The sequence below is a fragment of the Mus caroli genome, chromosome X (assembly GCF_900094665.2).
Source record: "Mus caroli chromosome X, CAROLI_EIJ_v1.1, whole genome shotgun sequence".
Taxonomy (NCBI): domain Eukaryota; kingdom Metazoa; phylum Chordata; class Mammalia; order Rodentia; family Muridae; genus Mus; species Mus caroli.
In genome coordinates this window covers 100,228,156-100,243,194 of record NC_034589.1, presented here as the reverse complement: position 1 = coordinate 100,243,194, position 15,039 = coordinate 100,228,156, and the positions used below count along the sequence as shown (strand labels likewise).

Here is a 15,039-nt window from a genome sequence, read left to right as displayed (position 1 = left end):
GGCTCCTGCTTCTGTATGGTATCATGTGATGTGTGCTCCAGACCGAAGAAAGGAAGTATTAGACATGGTGAAGGGAGTGTGTGTGTGTGTGTGTGTGTGTGTGTGTGTGTGTGTGCGTGCGTGCGTGCGTGCGTGCGTGCGCGCGCGCTTTTTTCTTTTACCGAGAAATGACGATTACACCAGTCCTAATTACATTCTAGAAATATGAAACCACTCTTTTTTCCTTTTCCCAAGTGTCTATTTTATCATAAACTTGTATTTTTAAACTGCATGACAAGTAGTTTAGTGGTTAGTCAATTCAAATTTTCTGTTGATGTGAAGTCTGATGTACAAAGGTAGCTATAAACTCCGCGGCTTCTGCCTCCATAGAGAGTGTAGTCAAGTAGCCCTCTGAGTAGACTCCGAGTCCGCTCTGCAATGGCAATGTCTTCATGATGCCCTTTGCCTCTTTTCCTGGAGCCTGTTTCTTCTGACCTTAGAGTTATTCTTTTGGGATCCCTCATGGTTTGGAGAATTTCTCCAAAATGTGGCAAGCCTTTATATAATACATGGAAGATGAAGGTATTTCTTTATTGTATTAAATATATCATATTAGATTTTATATAAAACAAAAGTGGACTTCACAACCAACCACCTGTAGCTTTTTGTTATCTGGATTCTTGTTAACATAGCTTATATTTTATAGAGAGTTAACTGTGGCAGTCATTGTAAGCTAAGCACTTTATAAAGATTATCCCTCTATTCAACAATTCTATGAGGGTAAGTACTGTTTTAACCTCATTTTCTAGATGAGGAATAAAGGATTAAAGGAACTAGGATGGATGGTCCAGTGGTCACGAGGCCTTGCGGTGTGTCTCTGACTTTCCAAGGTGCTTTTGTTTGTCTTCTCTTTAGTATGTTCTCTGTTGGTTTCTAAAGCAATGTTATCAGAGTTGTTAAAAATGTATTGTGAAAATTTCATATATAAGGTTTGGGAGTAACGAGGTCTGAAGTTTTGGTAAGTAATGTTCTAGAGTTTGGTTTGTAATGTGAAGTACTCTGTGACGTCAATGTTAACTGCTGTAGTGGATACAGAACTCTGCTAGGTTTCTGTTTGCAGAAAAGTCTAAAAAGTAGGGAGTACAAACTCTTCATCTTTTACGAGGTCCTGATGTGGTTTCTCTTTTTAAAGGTATTATTATGATGGGGACATGATTTGTAAAGTTCAAGGCAAGAGATTTGTGTACAAATTTGTTTGTGACTTGAAGACTCTTATTGGATACAGTGCAGCAGAACTGAACCGCCTGGTCATAGAGTGTGAACAGAAGAAACTGGCACGGATGCAGCTGCATGGGATTGCCCAGCCAGTCACGGCAGTAGCCCTGGCAGCCACCTCTCTACAGGCAGACAAAGAGATTTGAGACCTGGGACCTCCTGGGGAGTCTCAAGGCTTTTCTTAAATATTTAGAGCAAGCTTTGCTCTAACCTTTATTACTGAATTTGAATTGTATTTCTAGAGTGTACAATCTGATGCATGATTTTTTTATAAATATTTCATACTCTTGTGAATTTGGATCTTTTTACGTTGAGCATATATTTTAGAATATGTTAAAGGATCACCACGATGCCTGCGATGTGAGAGCAGGTTCATCGGGGGTAGTTTGCTAACAGTCAGGAAAGCTAAACTGGTCAGTATTAATGTCTAGCCCTACCAAAAAATAGCCAGTAGCGTCTGAAGATGAAAGGAGGGAAGCATTTCCAGGAAACAGCCTGGTGTAGCCACTGGGGGCGTGAAGCTGTTTCCTCTCCGCTGCTTTACACAGAGCCTGAAAAAGGAAATTCTCAGCTAAAGCATGTGTGCCTGTTTCATCTAATCAAGCAGAGCTAAACAGTCCTATCAAATACAATTACATTGGTAATTACTAAACTATCAGGTTATTAATTTATATATTTACAAGAAAAAAGGCAGTTAACTGGCAAAAGAAAGTGTTGGATGAGGCCCAGGTCTAAAGCTGGCTTAACTCAAACCACTATTAATGGTTTTCTGTATAGATTATTCATTATGTCAAGCCAAGGACTTAAATTATTTTGAGAGAGGCATTTAATTCTAATAAACCAGCTATTGTAAAAATTCCAAAATGATATCATTCTTTCTCTCAGATTTTAAAAAGTATACCTCAGAAAGAAAAAAATGGTTTAGCTTTTACTTCCTCTTTTTTAAAAATTAATCTGTAGTGCCAGATTATTATGCAACACCGTTTATATATTCCCTTCTGTGTTTCTGATAATGAAGACTTTAGATCAGGCGACGTGTTTAACGTTTGAAGTAAGTTCCTTGTGAGTAGTTATGAAAGGGTTCGACTGGGCTCTGTAGGCGATCTTCTTTAAATAAAGTTTCCCACTTGTTTCATTTTTTTTCTTTTGAATATTGCATATATGACTCAAAAAATACTGTACACATGACTAGCTAACCATTTCTACATATATGAAGACAGATATTCAAGGGGAGATTAATATTTCTAAAATTTTTAAATAAGTCTTATATGAAATGCCTTACTGCTTGCTAACACTAAGAAGAAATGGCTAAAAAAAATTTTTCTGCGTTTATTTTAAAGTATTATCATGCTATGAGAGGTTAGCATATAGTTTTCATAACAGAAAGGAGTTCCTCAGGACAGGATAAAGGCTACTTTATATACACCTCTCTCATTTGGTTTTCTTTCAGTTCATTCCCCAAATTGGCTTTAGAAGAGTTTGAGGAGAGAAAGCTCATGCAATGCAGCTTGATGGTGCAGCCAGGACCGAGTGTTAGGGAGAAGACAGAGGGTTGCTTACCTCCGACATCATGACTTCCAGTGCTGGGCTGTCAGACTTCAACAAGGGTTGATAGTTTCTTTATATTAAGTCCTGTAAGATTATACAGTAAATAGTTAAAAAGCGTAAAATCCTATTTTTTATATTTGCTCTTTGTTTTTATAAACAACAGTAGGCAGGCAAATTATTAGTACAGTTTGGTCACCATGAATTGAGAGAGTAGAGTATAAGAATAATCTCTAGGCCCTGATTTCAAACAACAAATAGGCCTGGGAGCCGTAAGTCACTGCCTCAGAACAGGGCATTGCCGCAGTACATCAGAGCTTGAGAAGCTCAGACTTACAGTGTGTTGGAGACATTATGTTAAAGCTTTAGCCAAGAGGACAGACTTTGTGTATCATTCGGAGAAATGTGTTTTTAAGGAAAGGAACATTTATATTTGTTCTAGGTCCCTACAATCAAATTAAACATTTCCAAATCCTTAACAAGACAAAACAAAACAAAACAAAACACAATAAAGGTGTTCTGTAGCTTTGCTTCCTTTGGAAGCTGGTGGGTTAGTTGTGATTTGAGCACAGTTCTCAGACCTTAGGTGGTTGTTCTCTATGCCTCCTGCATCCTCCATGCTCCCCACACAGGGAAGGAGAAGGCTTTCCTGACCCAAGCTCTCTCACTCTGGCTCCACTGAGAGTTCAAAGATGTGTTGTTCTTATTGAGGCCCCAGTTTGCTATCATCTATTAAAATAACTCATGTTATAAAAGAAAAAAAAGACAAAAAACAAAAATGAAAACAAAAAACAAACCCTAATCAGCACAGACATTATGTGTAGGTTGTGAAACAACTCTCATGCAAGAAAGAAAAAAAAAAGGGCTGTATTTGAAAATAAAATAACTTCAAAGCACTCACAAACACACACACACATACACACACACACACACACACACACACACACACATACAGTGACCAGAAAAAGCATCAGAGTGAAACAGGACTCTAATTTCTTTACAGTAATCTCTCTAAATCTGTTTTTTGGGGTTTTTTGTTTTTTGTTTTGTTTGTTTTCCACAATTTCAGTTGCCTGTTGTCAACCATGATCCAAATTTATTAAATAAAAAATTCCAAGCCGGGCAGTGGTGGCGCACTCCTTCAATCCCAGCACTTGGGAGGCAGAGGCAGGCGGATTTCTGAGTTCGAGGCTAGCCTGGTCTACAGAGTGAGTTCCAGGACAGCCAGAACTACACAGAGAAACCCTGTCTCGGAAAAAAAAAAAATCCAGAAATTAACGATTCATGAATCATAAATAGAAAGCTGATCTCAGTAGTATATTAAATTCTTGTGTCCTCCCATATTGAGTCATCCCTTCGTCCAGTGCACTCAGCAATACACGGATTGTATTTTGCATAGACAAGTTTTAAGTCAAAACTGTAGGAATTAAACGGTGCTTTTTCTTTTCTTTTTAATTGTTATATACTAGGTACAAACTACTCATTTATTAGTTTCTACTTGCTTTGAAAGGGTAATCGTTAGTTTTGAACACTGGTCAGCTGGCTTACAAGTGGGGAAAAGACACTACGGGATAAGGAAGATTCCCACTGGAAAATAAAGCATTGATAAGGAGCAGGGCGCTGGGGGCGGGCTGCGAGGGCGGGGGAGCAGGGCACGTGGCTCGGGGCGCTTGGGGCATGGGGCTGCGAGGGGGGAGCAGGGGGCGGGGTTCGGGGCGCGTGGGGCGGAGCTTGGGAGCGGTCAGCGTGGGTTCCGCAAGAGCATCAAAGTTCAAGATGGCAGACAAGGGATCGGATGCGTTTGACCAGATTGTCGAGGAGTCCTCGGATGAGGTAAACTGCCCTACCTAAACTGAAGGGTTCGCTAAGCCCCGAAATGTTAAATCTGTGAGAGGTAGTACCGGAGAATTTTAAGTAAAACAGTCTTTGTTATAACTACGCGGCCCCTTCAGTTGTGAGGAAGTGAAAGGGCCTCGTTTGGTAGGCCTAATTCTCTAATCTTCGTAAGCAGTCGGCGGAAAGATGCCTCTATCAACGCTCTAGAACTAGGTACCAACGAGATGGGATGTAATTTTATGAAGTTACCCTGATAGGACTTGTCGCTAATTAATGGGCCTGGTTGTGTCTGATCTAGGTGTCCTGGCAACCTTTTCGAAGTTGGAAGAGAACAGGGCTGTTGATAAACATAGGGACGGGATTCTCGGACTCGTTTTAAACCAGAGACTGTTAACTTCATAATTCTAAGGGTAGGGGAAGTAGAAACCATGGCATGAACCTCGTGAACCTCATGGTACTCACGCCCGGGGGTATTTGTGGAATTCAGAGGTCATCAGACTTGTCATGCCGGAAGAGCGTTTAACCGCTCGAAACCTCTCTTTGCCGGTCCCTATTCTGAAAAAAAAATGGGAGTGAGCAATCTGGGAGATAAGAAAGAGTCCAGTTTCCACCTTAGCGGTTGGAGCCCCTCAGACCGTGAGGACGTAGGGAAGCAGGTGCTTTTGTAGGCTTGACCAAATCCCCACGTGTGAAGAACAGGGTCTACTGCAGTGGCTTTTCCCCTTCAAGATGCTGTACCCTTTCATGCAGTTCTTTAGCTTGTGGTGAGCCCCCAACCATAGAAGTATTTTTGTTCCTACTTTATCATTGTAATTTTCTTGCTGTTATGAGTTGTAATGTAAACAACGTAAATATGCGACCCCTGTGCAAGGATGGTTCGACCCCCGAAGGAGTCGCAAAACCTCTGGTCTATTGGGTAGGGTTCCCAGATTTGAAAAAGATTTCCTAATGCCCACTTAAATTTGGATGTCAGCTAAGGAACAACTGATTTTGTAGTATCAACATGGCCTGTGTGCCGAGGTGGTGATACACATTCGTTGTTAATGTGATATTCAAATGGAACGGGCTGTCGCGTTTGTCAGAACCATGTTCACCCAGCGGCCAAGTGGAGGAAGGGCCTCTGAGGGAATTCCAGGAAACTCCGAGGACCAGTGGGCATTAAGGGGGAGTGAGGATGGTCGGAGGGGAGCTGGCGCTGCGTGGCGCAGAGTCGCTGAGCATCGCTAGGGCGACTTCCTCCGCACCTCTCCACCTCCGAACCTGCATGGGCCCCGGGTAATCAAGCCCACACAGGTGGGGGCTGGCGGCTGTGAAGCGGCCCGGCCCGGGAGCTGCGTGCTAAGACCGCCTTCCATCCCCCACAGGGGTGGAGCCAGGACGAGGTGGAAACCGCCTGCAGCTCTATCTCCGAGGTTGAGGAGCCGCAGGAGAAAATGGAGCCGGCCAAGATGGCGCCTCTCAAGAACGCTCCGAGAGATGCCTTGGTAAGCACGCACGGGGAGCGGGACCTGGCGCACTCGGTAGCTTTGGGACCTGTGTGACGGGCCAGCCCGAGCGCCTGGCAGGGGGGGGGGGGGGGGGGGCTCGCGCGCCGTTTGCAGCCGGTAGACGTGGCTGGGAAAGGGCAATGGGGTCCCCCTGTCCCTGGGGCGCCGTCCGTGCTCCTGGGGAGCCCCTCCAAAGGGCTGCCGCGGGGCTTTGTCTCGCTGATCCGAGGCCACCCCACCCATAAGTCCGCAGCCTCCTCGCTTCACGAGGAGCCCTGACTGCGACATGGGTTCTGATGCTAGTAGCTTCCCTCGCTGACAGATCCGAAAATGACAGCCAGCTGGACCCACCCCTACCTCTGCCTGGAAAGCCCGTAAAGGCCATTCTTGTGCCTTTGCTCCCACCCTTGCTAAAAGTTTTCAGCAAGAACATATGCCTGATTTTGTGTGATCACTGACAGGCAAACACTGGGAAAGGCACTAGGAGGGACAGTTTGCTGCATATAAAAATATGCCTTCGATCCAGCCTTGATTTCTTTCACTTACGTCGTGCATTCCGTCTGGCATTTTGTCTTTCTTTGAATCCACAGGTGATGGCACAGATCCTGAAGGATATGGGAATCACAGAGTATGAGCCAAGGGTTATAAATCAAATGTTGGAATTTGCTTTCCGTAAGTTAAATAAGTGAATACACCCAAAACCTGACTTCATGAATTAGAGAAGATCGTTTGCTGTAACACTTTAAACCAAAATCAGTTGTTACTAATCTAGAGATGAGTAAAGCACTAAAAAGGAGCGCAAGTTAAGGGAGAGTAGTATTTAGATATGGCATGTCCGCTTAAGTAAAGTATGCGAATAGGACAATTAGCTATTACAACCAAAATTCATAAAGGTTCCAGAAATTAGTGGAACCTTTTAAAACAAGGGACCATAAATAGTAAAGTGCTTTTAGGTTAGTCTTGGTAATGCATACTGTAATCTCGCCCTTGAGAAGGAGAGGCAAGAGGATCAGAAGTTCCAGGTATCCCTTGGCTATATAGTGAGGCCGGTATGGGCTAGTTAAGATCCTGCCTTGAAATCTCTTCATTCGTTTAAGAAAAAATTATTTTGCTCTTAAAGGATATGTGACTACAATTCTGGACGATGCAAAGATTTATTCAAGTCATGCTAAGAAACCCACTGTTGATGCCGATGACGTGAGACTGGCCATCCAGTGTCGGGCTGACCAGTCTTTTACCTCTCCTCCCCCAAGAGATGTGAGCAAACGTTTATTTGCAGTTTTTCTTACTTACACTTTAAAAGTTATATTTCTAATGAGTATTTTTCTCTATTAGTTTTTACTAGATATTGCAAGGCAGAAGAATCAAACCCCTTTGCCACTGATTAAGCCATATGCAGGACCCAGACTGCCACCTGATAGATACTGCTTAACAGCTCCAAACTATAGGCTGAAGTCCTTAGTTAAAAAGGTAAGGTTTTCTGGACAAGTGTAATAACTAGTGCCTATAATTCCACAGTAGGGGTGCTAAGGCAGGAGGATTAGGGTTCAAAGCTGTCTTAGGCTACATGAATTGCTTATGTCAAAACGGAGGACAGGGGAGTTTTAGTTAGCTTATGGGTTTTTTTTTCATTAATTTATTTACTCACTTTATATCGGGATCCAAGCCCCCCTCCTCCCAGTCCCCTCTCACACAGCTTCTACTCCCCACATCCTCCCTCCCCTTCTCCTCTGAGAAGAGAGAATCCCCTGGGTATCCTCCCACCCTGGCACATCAAGTCACTACAGGACTAACCCTCTCCCACTGATGCCAGACAAGGTGGCACAGTTAGGGGAAGAGAATCCACAGGCAGGCAACAGATTCAGGGATAGTCCCCACTCCAATTGTTGGGAGACTCGAATGAAGACGTGCTGTGCTGCACATCTGCTACAGATGTGAGGGAGAGGTGTCCAGCCCATCCTAGCACTTTGGTGGTTCAGTCTCTGGGGGCCTCCACGGGTCCAGGTTAGTTGACTCTGTCCATCATATGGAGTCCCTATCCCCTTCAGATCCCTCCATCTTAGGTTTTTTAAAGAGTGGAAGTAATAGGTAAACTAACAGAAAGCCAAATTCCTGTAGATGGCACAGTAAAGGTTAAAATAATTCTTGGAATTTTTTTTTCAGAGCTAGAAGAATTTTATTATTTCATCTAACCCAGTGGGAATTTTTCTCATGGAGTCAGGGTAAAAGCTAGGACTGATTCCCAGATCTGGTAGCTCACAAACTTTCCACCTTGCCATAGCTTTTTGTGTGTGACATCCAATAATGAGGTGAATGGTATGCCATTCATATCTAGACTTTTTTTCAGACATATGACTTAAGGCTCTCTGAGCACTGAAAAGAGAACTCTCTAAATTGGGCCACCCTTGTTTTCTGAAACTCTGCTATAAGACATTTTTATTTTAGGCAGAATTAAGACATTATTTAAAATCCAATATTATAATACAAGTGAGCATTTATCTACCTTAAATATACAGAACTGAGCCGGGCAGCGGTGGCACATGCCTTTAATCCCAGCACTTGGGAGGTGGAGGCAGGTGGATTTCTGAGTTCAAGGCCAGCCTGGTCTACAGAGTAAGTTCCAGGACAGCCAGGGCTACACAGAGAAACCCTGTCTCAAAAAAAAAAATATATATATATATATATACACACACACACATATATATATATGAATGATAGTGTTGTATTTACAGATATATGGATGGATGTAAAAACTCCCAATAATTGGTTTTAAAACAGAAGAGTTCAGTTCTCAGTAACATGACAAAAAGAAAAACACAATAAAACCAAATATTGTTGCATTGGATCATCCACTAATAACCCACATCAGCAGTTACACTTTCACTCTTCATCATGTTTAGGTATCAAATCTTACCATGAAAACTAATGTGTTTTTAAATCCCCTAGGGACCTAACCAAGGAAGACTAGTTCCTAGATTAAGTGCGGTCAGTAGTAGACCAACTACTCCAACTGTAGGTAAGTAAAGGGGAAAATGGCCTTTCTGAACAGGAAAAACAGCCTCTCAGCATTTGCTTTTGAACCATAACCCAAGTCAAAGTGGGAATCCTAAACTCCAATATGTTACCACTGATAAATTTTATTCATCTTCTGGTAAAAATGTGAACATGTTTTAATCATTCAGTGGAGAAAAAAAAAAAAAAACTGACTGATGCCAAATTACATTGGCCCATCCTTTGTTCATATAAACTGTGATTCCAGAAACTCTTTATTCTTAGCTCTTTCCACATTCTATGTTCAGGTCTCCAAACACACCCATGCCAGCTACCTACTTATAATAGAACTTAAGCAAATGTCTCAATAAAGTGGGTACAGGTTCAGAGAAGTTTGGAATATATGAAAAGTTCAACATTCTTAAAAATAGTCTTTAATACTTACCTATTAAAAACAGTACAAGGATCAGCCTGGGTAGCATAGAAAGATCCCATCCCAAAAAAGAAAATCATACTATTATGATTATCCTATATTTGTCAGTGAGAGCCCTTAAAGCTATGTCCTGAAATCAATTTGATAACTCTCAATCATACTGTGGATATTTCTGACATATGATGTTGCAAGTCTCTTATATTTCTATGTCCAAGTTTTAGAATGGAATACTTCTCCAAAGAGTCTTAGGTCTTTTTAGTGAATGGTAGCCATTATTTGTAATTTTATTTTAATTAAGGAGGTGGGAAGTGGTGGCATTTGGGAGGCAGAGGCAGGCAGGATATGAGTTCGAGGCCAGCCTGGTCTACAAAGTGAGTTTCAGGACAGCCAGGGCTACACAGAGAGCAACCCTGTCTCAAACCCCTATCCCCCAAAATAAAAAATTATGTTTTCTGATTTTTTTCATGTTTTTCTGAAGAAAAAGTCCTCTTCTTTTTTTACTTGTATTAATTTCATGACTCTTACTATCTTTAACGTGAGTCTTATAGGTCTCATATTTATAGTATAAGACTAATTTTTTTAAAAGACTGGGTCTTACTCTGTAACCCAGGATAGCCTTAAACTTGCTATTCTTCAGCCTTCTGAGTATTCATATTACGCTTGGAGAATACTGCCCACATAGCATTTGATCTTTGAGGTATGAACGATCTCTTCATATTCTCAGGATATAAATTTACATGCCAGCATTTTTATTGGTTATTTTGTTTATTTACATTTCAAATGTTATCCCCCTTCCCAGTTTCCCCTCTGCATACCTCCTATCCCTTCTCCACCCTGCTTCTAAGAGGGTATTCTCCCACCCACCCTCCTCCTCCCACCTCACCTCCCTAGCATCATCCTACACTGGGGCATCCGGCCTCCACAGGACCAAGGGGCTCCCCTCACACTGATGTCAGATAAGGCCATCCATCCACTGCTACATATGTGGCTGTAGGAATGGGTCCCTCCATGTGTACTCTTTGGTTGATGGTTTAGTCCCTGGGAGCTCTGAGGAGTGGGGGTGTCTGGTTGATTGATATTGTTGTTCTTCCTGTGAAGTTGCAAACTCTTTCAGCTCCTTCAGTCCTTTCTCTTACTCCTTCATTGGAGACCCCGTGCTCAGTTCAATGGTTGGCTGCAAACATCCACCTTTGTATTTGTCAGTCTCTGGCAGAGCCTCTCAGGAGACAGCTATATCAGGCTCCTGTCAGCAAGTACTTCTTGGCATCCACAATAGTGTCTGGGTTTGGTGTCTGTATGTGGGATAGATCCCCAGGTAGGGCAGACTCTGGGTGGCCTTTCCTTCAGTTCCACTCTTTGTCCCTGCATTTCCTTTAGACAGGAGCAGTTCTGGATTAAAATTTTGGAGATGGGTGAGTGGCCCCATCCCTCAACCAGGGATAGTGCCTAACCTCTGGATATGGTCTCTAACAGGTTCTCCCTCCCCTTTGTTGGGTATTTCAGCTAATGTCATTGTGTTCTGGGAGCCTCTTGCTTTTCTGGCATCTGGGAATTTCTGGTGGCTACCCCAGTTCCCCATCCCCCATTGCTGCACACCTCTGTTCAATTTCCTTACCCTCTGTACATGCCAGCATAGTTAGGTGTGTAGCTCCAATAATCTACATATGACCTCCTGTGAACAGAAATTTGCATATAAAATTGTAACTTCAGTCATATTCTACTTACCCGTGTATTCATATTAATTAAAGGAATATCAAAATTTTGCTTTTTTGAAAGTTATCTATGTTGCCCAGGCTTGTCTTAAATCCTAAACTCAAGTGTTCTGCAGACTAGCTGCACTAGACAGGTGTGTACTACTGCACTTAAAAACAACAGGGCATAGTGATCACGTAACGTGCAAGGAAGCCAATTTTAGTACCAGTTGCTTTTGTATATTACTGGGCATCTGTTAATCATTTAGAGTTTAACCACCTAGAATATAAGTGTTAATCCAAACTTTCTATTTAAACATTCAGTCTTTAAAATTAAGCAAACTTTTTGTTTTTGTTATTATTTTATTTATTTACATTCCAAATGTTGCCCCCTTTTCCAGTCCCCCCTCCCAGAGTTCTTCACCCCATCCCCCCCTTTGCCTCTGAGAAGGTTCTCCCATCCACCCACCTTATGCACCCATCCCCCCACCTCACACCCCACCCCAGCATCCTCCTTCCCTGTGGCATCAATTACTTTTTTATTTTAAAACACAGGAAACATATTTCCATTAAGGAAAAGTGAGGAAAAATCTCCCCAGAGTGAGAGAGAGGTTCCTGGGGAAGAATACCCATTGTAAAAATCTTAAATTACTCTGCCTTCATTTCTGATGATAACTTTCTCATCTTCCATTAGCCCTCTGTACTTTGAAGGTGTATTCCTATAAGCTATAGACCATAGAATATGAATGTGTACAAAGTCATCTAACTAGTACAATCTGTTCATTTCAACTATAGCACCCCCACAAGCAGTATCTGTCCCAAATAAGGCTGCAACTCCGGTGTCAGTGACAAGCCAAAGATTTGCTGTGCAGATTCCACCTTCTCAGTCCACACCTGCCAAGCCAGGTAACATGATACAGGAGAGGGGATGGAGTTCATGAGTAGTTGTCAATTATACAACAGTATGTATAACTATAGGAAGACTTTTGGTTTAGTGTCACAACAGGAAGGTGACAGGTAAAACGGCAAACCAGGGTTTTTTACGCAAGGTCTGTACAATTGCATGAAGTTTTACATACACCTAAAATTTCAGGATGAGGGTAGTATATTGAGGTGCTCATTAAATTCTAAAATACTATAAAGAAATTGGGGTTCACAGATGTCTTCAGGGAAAAGCACTTTGAGTAAAATCTCAAAAGAACTGGAATAGTTATGTGATGCATGTGTATGATCCCAATGTAAATGTGAATGAAAATGTGCCTTTATTCACATCATAGGTGGCAGCTGTGATTGGATTAATGTCAATAGACTGCTGACACAGCAGTTTCCTAATGTGTGTGCTTAGACTGCACATCTTTTGAAACATATCTCCATAAAAGTAGCAACTTAGATAAAAGTTGGGGTAGCAAGATGGCTCTTGGGTAAGGGCACTTGCCACCAAGCTTTATGACTTGGGTTCAATTTCCCAGGACTCCCATGGTATAAAGAGAACCGACTCCCAGAAGTTGTCCTCTGCCCTCCATATGTGTTCCATGGTACATACACACCTGCGCAAGCATGCACCCACAAGTCTATAAATGCAATTGTTTTGGAAAATGCCCTATCAGAGAAGCAGGTCTCCTGACCTTGCACATGAATCCAGTGCACTGAATACTAATTAAAAATTCAGGTAATTAAAAATAAAACAAAATTTTGTTAATTTTGCAATAGGTTTAGGAAGATTTAATATTTATATATACATATATCCAAACATCCTTATGCCTAGAAAATATCACTATTGGCAAATTTAAGATAAAATTTTTTAAAGATTGAATTCCACTGTTAATAATTACCTTTGTTTCTTCTATGATATAGTTATGTGCTGTGCTATTGAAACTTGACTAAAATTACATTCTCTATGTTGTCTACATTTATTCCTGGGTAATTCATATCTGGGTGTGGGGGTTCTCTTCTGTTTACAGCTCCTGCAGCAACTGCAGTCCAAAATGTTCTGATTAATCCTTCAATGATTGGGCCCAAAAATATTCTCATTACCACCAGCATGGTTTCCTCACAGAACACAGCCACTGACTCAAACCCACTGAAGAGGAAGCATGATGACGACGATGACAATGACTCGATGTAAGGAATAAAGTCTGTTCTGCATACATTAACATTTTTGTGTGTTTGGGTCCATATGGCGGACTCAATAGCCTAAGTCTTCATAAGTTTTATCTTAGAGATGTAGTAGTACTATTTTTCACATTAGTTACATCTGGTAGGTTTTGTTACAGTGGATACAAATGGTTTCTCAGTAGGCTTCAGGTATACAAGGACTTGCTTCTAGACAGCTTCATTAATGTTGAGTCTCACCATGGCAACTCTATTTTTAGAAGCAGTTTTCCTATGTGTCACTAGCAGCAGCACTTGGATTTCAGCTCCTGGTCTCATTTACATTTAACAGGCCTTTCTTTTGATAGTGAACTATTCACATTGTCACTTTTTGACCAAATCTCCCAATTTAGGAAACTTTTTTTTTTTGAAAGAGTGGATTTAGAAGTGTGCTAAATCCATTTTGAATGTATTTGGGTTTTGGTCTTTTCTAATTTCCTATCTAGATATCGTTTGTTTTCTGTTCCCACCTCTCATCGCCTTAAGTCATTTGCCATTGCACTTAAATGTAATAGACTGTGATTGGAATGTGTAATATGCCCTAGATGCCTGGCACTCTGCAGTTCCTGTGAACTGGAGTGTCTGCTTTTGCTCTTCTTCACTCCTAACAGAGCATTCAGGTCTCAGCACTTGCCTTTCATGCCTGCTAAGCACTTCTCATTGATAGGCACTTTTGCATCAATTGCATTCATAATCTTTCATGTTTAAAATTTAAAATATAACTTAAAACCTGCCTTGGTAAGTAATTTACACTGGACCCAGATAAAACCACTAAAGAACTTTGTTCTTTTTCTTAACCACCTGCTTTGGTCACTACTGCTTGAACCAGTCCATTGGTTTCATTCAGATCACCTTTCTAGCTTGCTGCTGAGGGTGTCACACATAAGATGGGATCAAGCCTGAAGGAAGATTCTGATTCTCTTTCCCTATCAGGCCAACAGGGAAAACAGTCATCTGACTCCATTTAGGTACCCCAAAATTTCCCAACCATGTTTCTATACACCTTCTCCTACTTTGTTTTAATACATACGTACAAGACTCACTGGAAACAACAGCAAAGCTTTTTTCTGAGTATAAAAAGAACTGATTTGATTTGGTTTAAGTTCCACATAGCCAATATTAGAAAAACTTTCTGAAACCTTCATGCCACTTAGAATTTATAGCCATGGATCATCAAAACTTACTAAATATCAGCATAGGATGGTGTTTGACACATGAAATAGATCAGTAACAAGACAGAGATATTTCATGCCAGTTTTAATTGTCTAGGAAGGTTAGTGAAAGCTGATCTGATCAATATCATAAGAGAAATGTGCAGTATACAACACAGATGTCAGGACTAGAATGTTCTCAGGGAGGCAGAATACAAGAAAGCCTAGGTTCTAGTATTAGTTTCATTTACCAACAATGTGACCTTACTTTACCTCGGAGCCTTGTTCTCACTAGTAATAGGGAAATAACATCTACCCTGCCTACCTCACAGGGATGTTGTGAGGGTTTAGCTGGTGTGTGTGAAAGTTCCAAGATTGTAAAAGCTATATAATTATTAATATATTTGTTTCAACATTGTTAATAAAAATTTAACTTTAATCATTAACCTTTCATTTCTTGGCTGAAGGGATTCAAGGAAAGTGACCAAGGCAACAGTATA

General features: G+C 41.4%; 1 protein-coding gene across 1 annotated transcript; it reads left to right on the top strand.

The window, feature by feature from the left end:
* Positions 1-4,562: 4,562 nt before the first annotated feature.
* On the top strand, positions 4,563-15,039 carry Taf9b (TATA-box binding protein associated factor 9b). Its single transcript, XM_021153685.2, has 8 exons — positions 4,563-4,632; positions 6,000-6,119; positions 6,713-6,794; positions 7,243-7,379; positions 7,458-7,592; positions 9,069-9,138; positions 12,033-12,143; positions 13,199-15,039. The coding sequence occupies exons 1-8, from the start codon at positions 4,576-4,578 to the stop codon at positions 13,360-13,362; spliced, it is 876 nt and encodes a 291-aa protein (XP_021009344.1). The 5' UTR covers positions 4,563-4,575; the 3' UTR covers positions 13,363-15,039.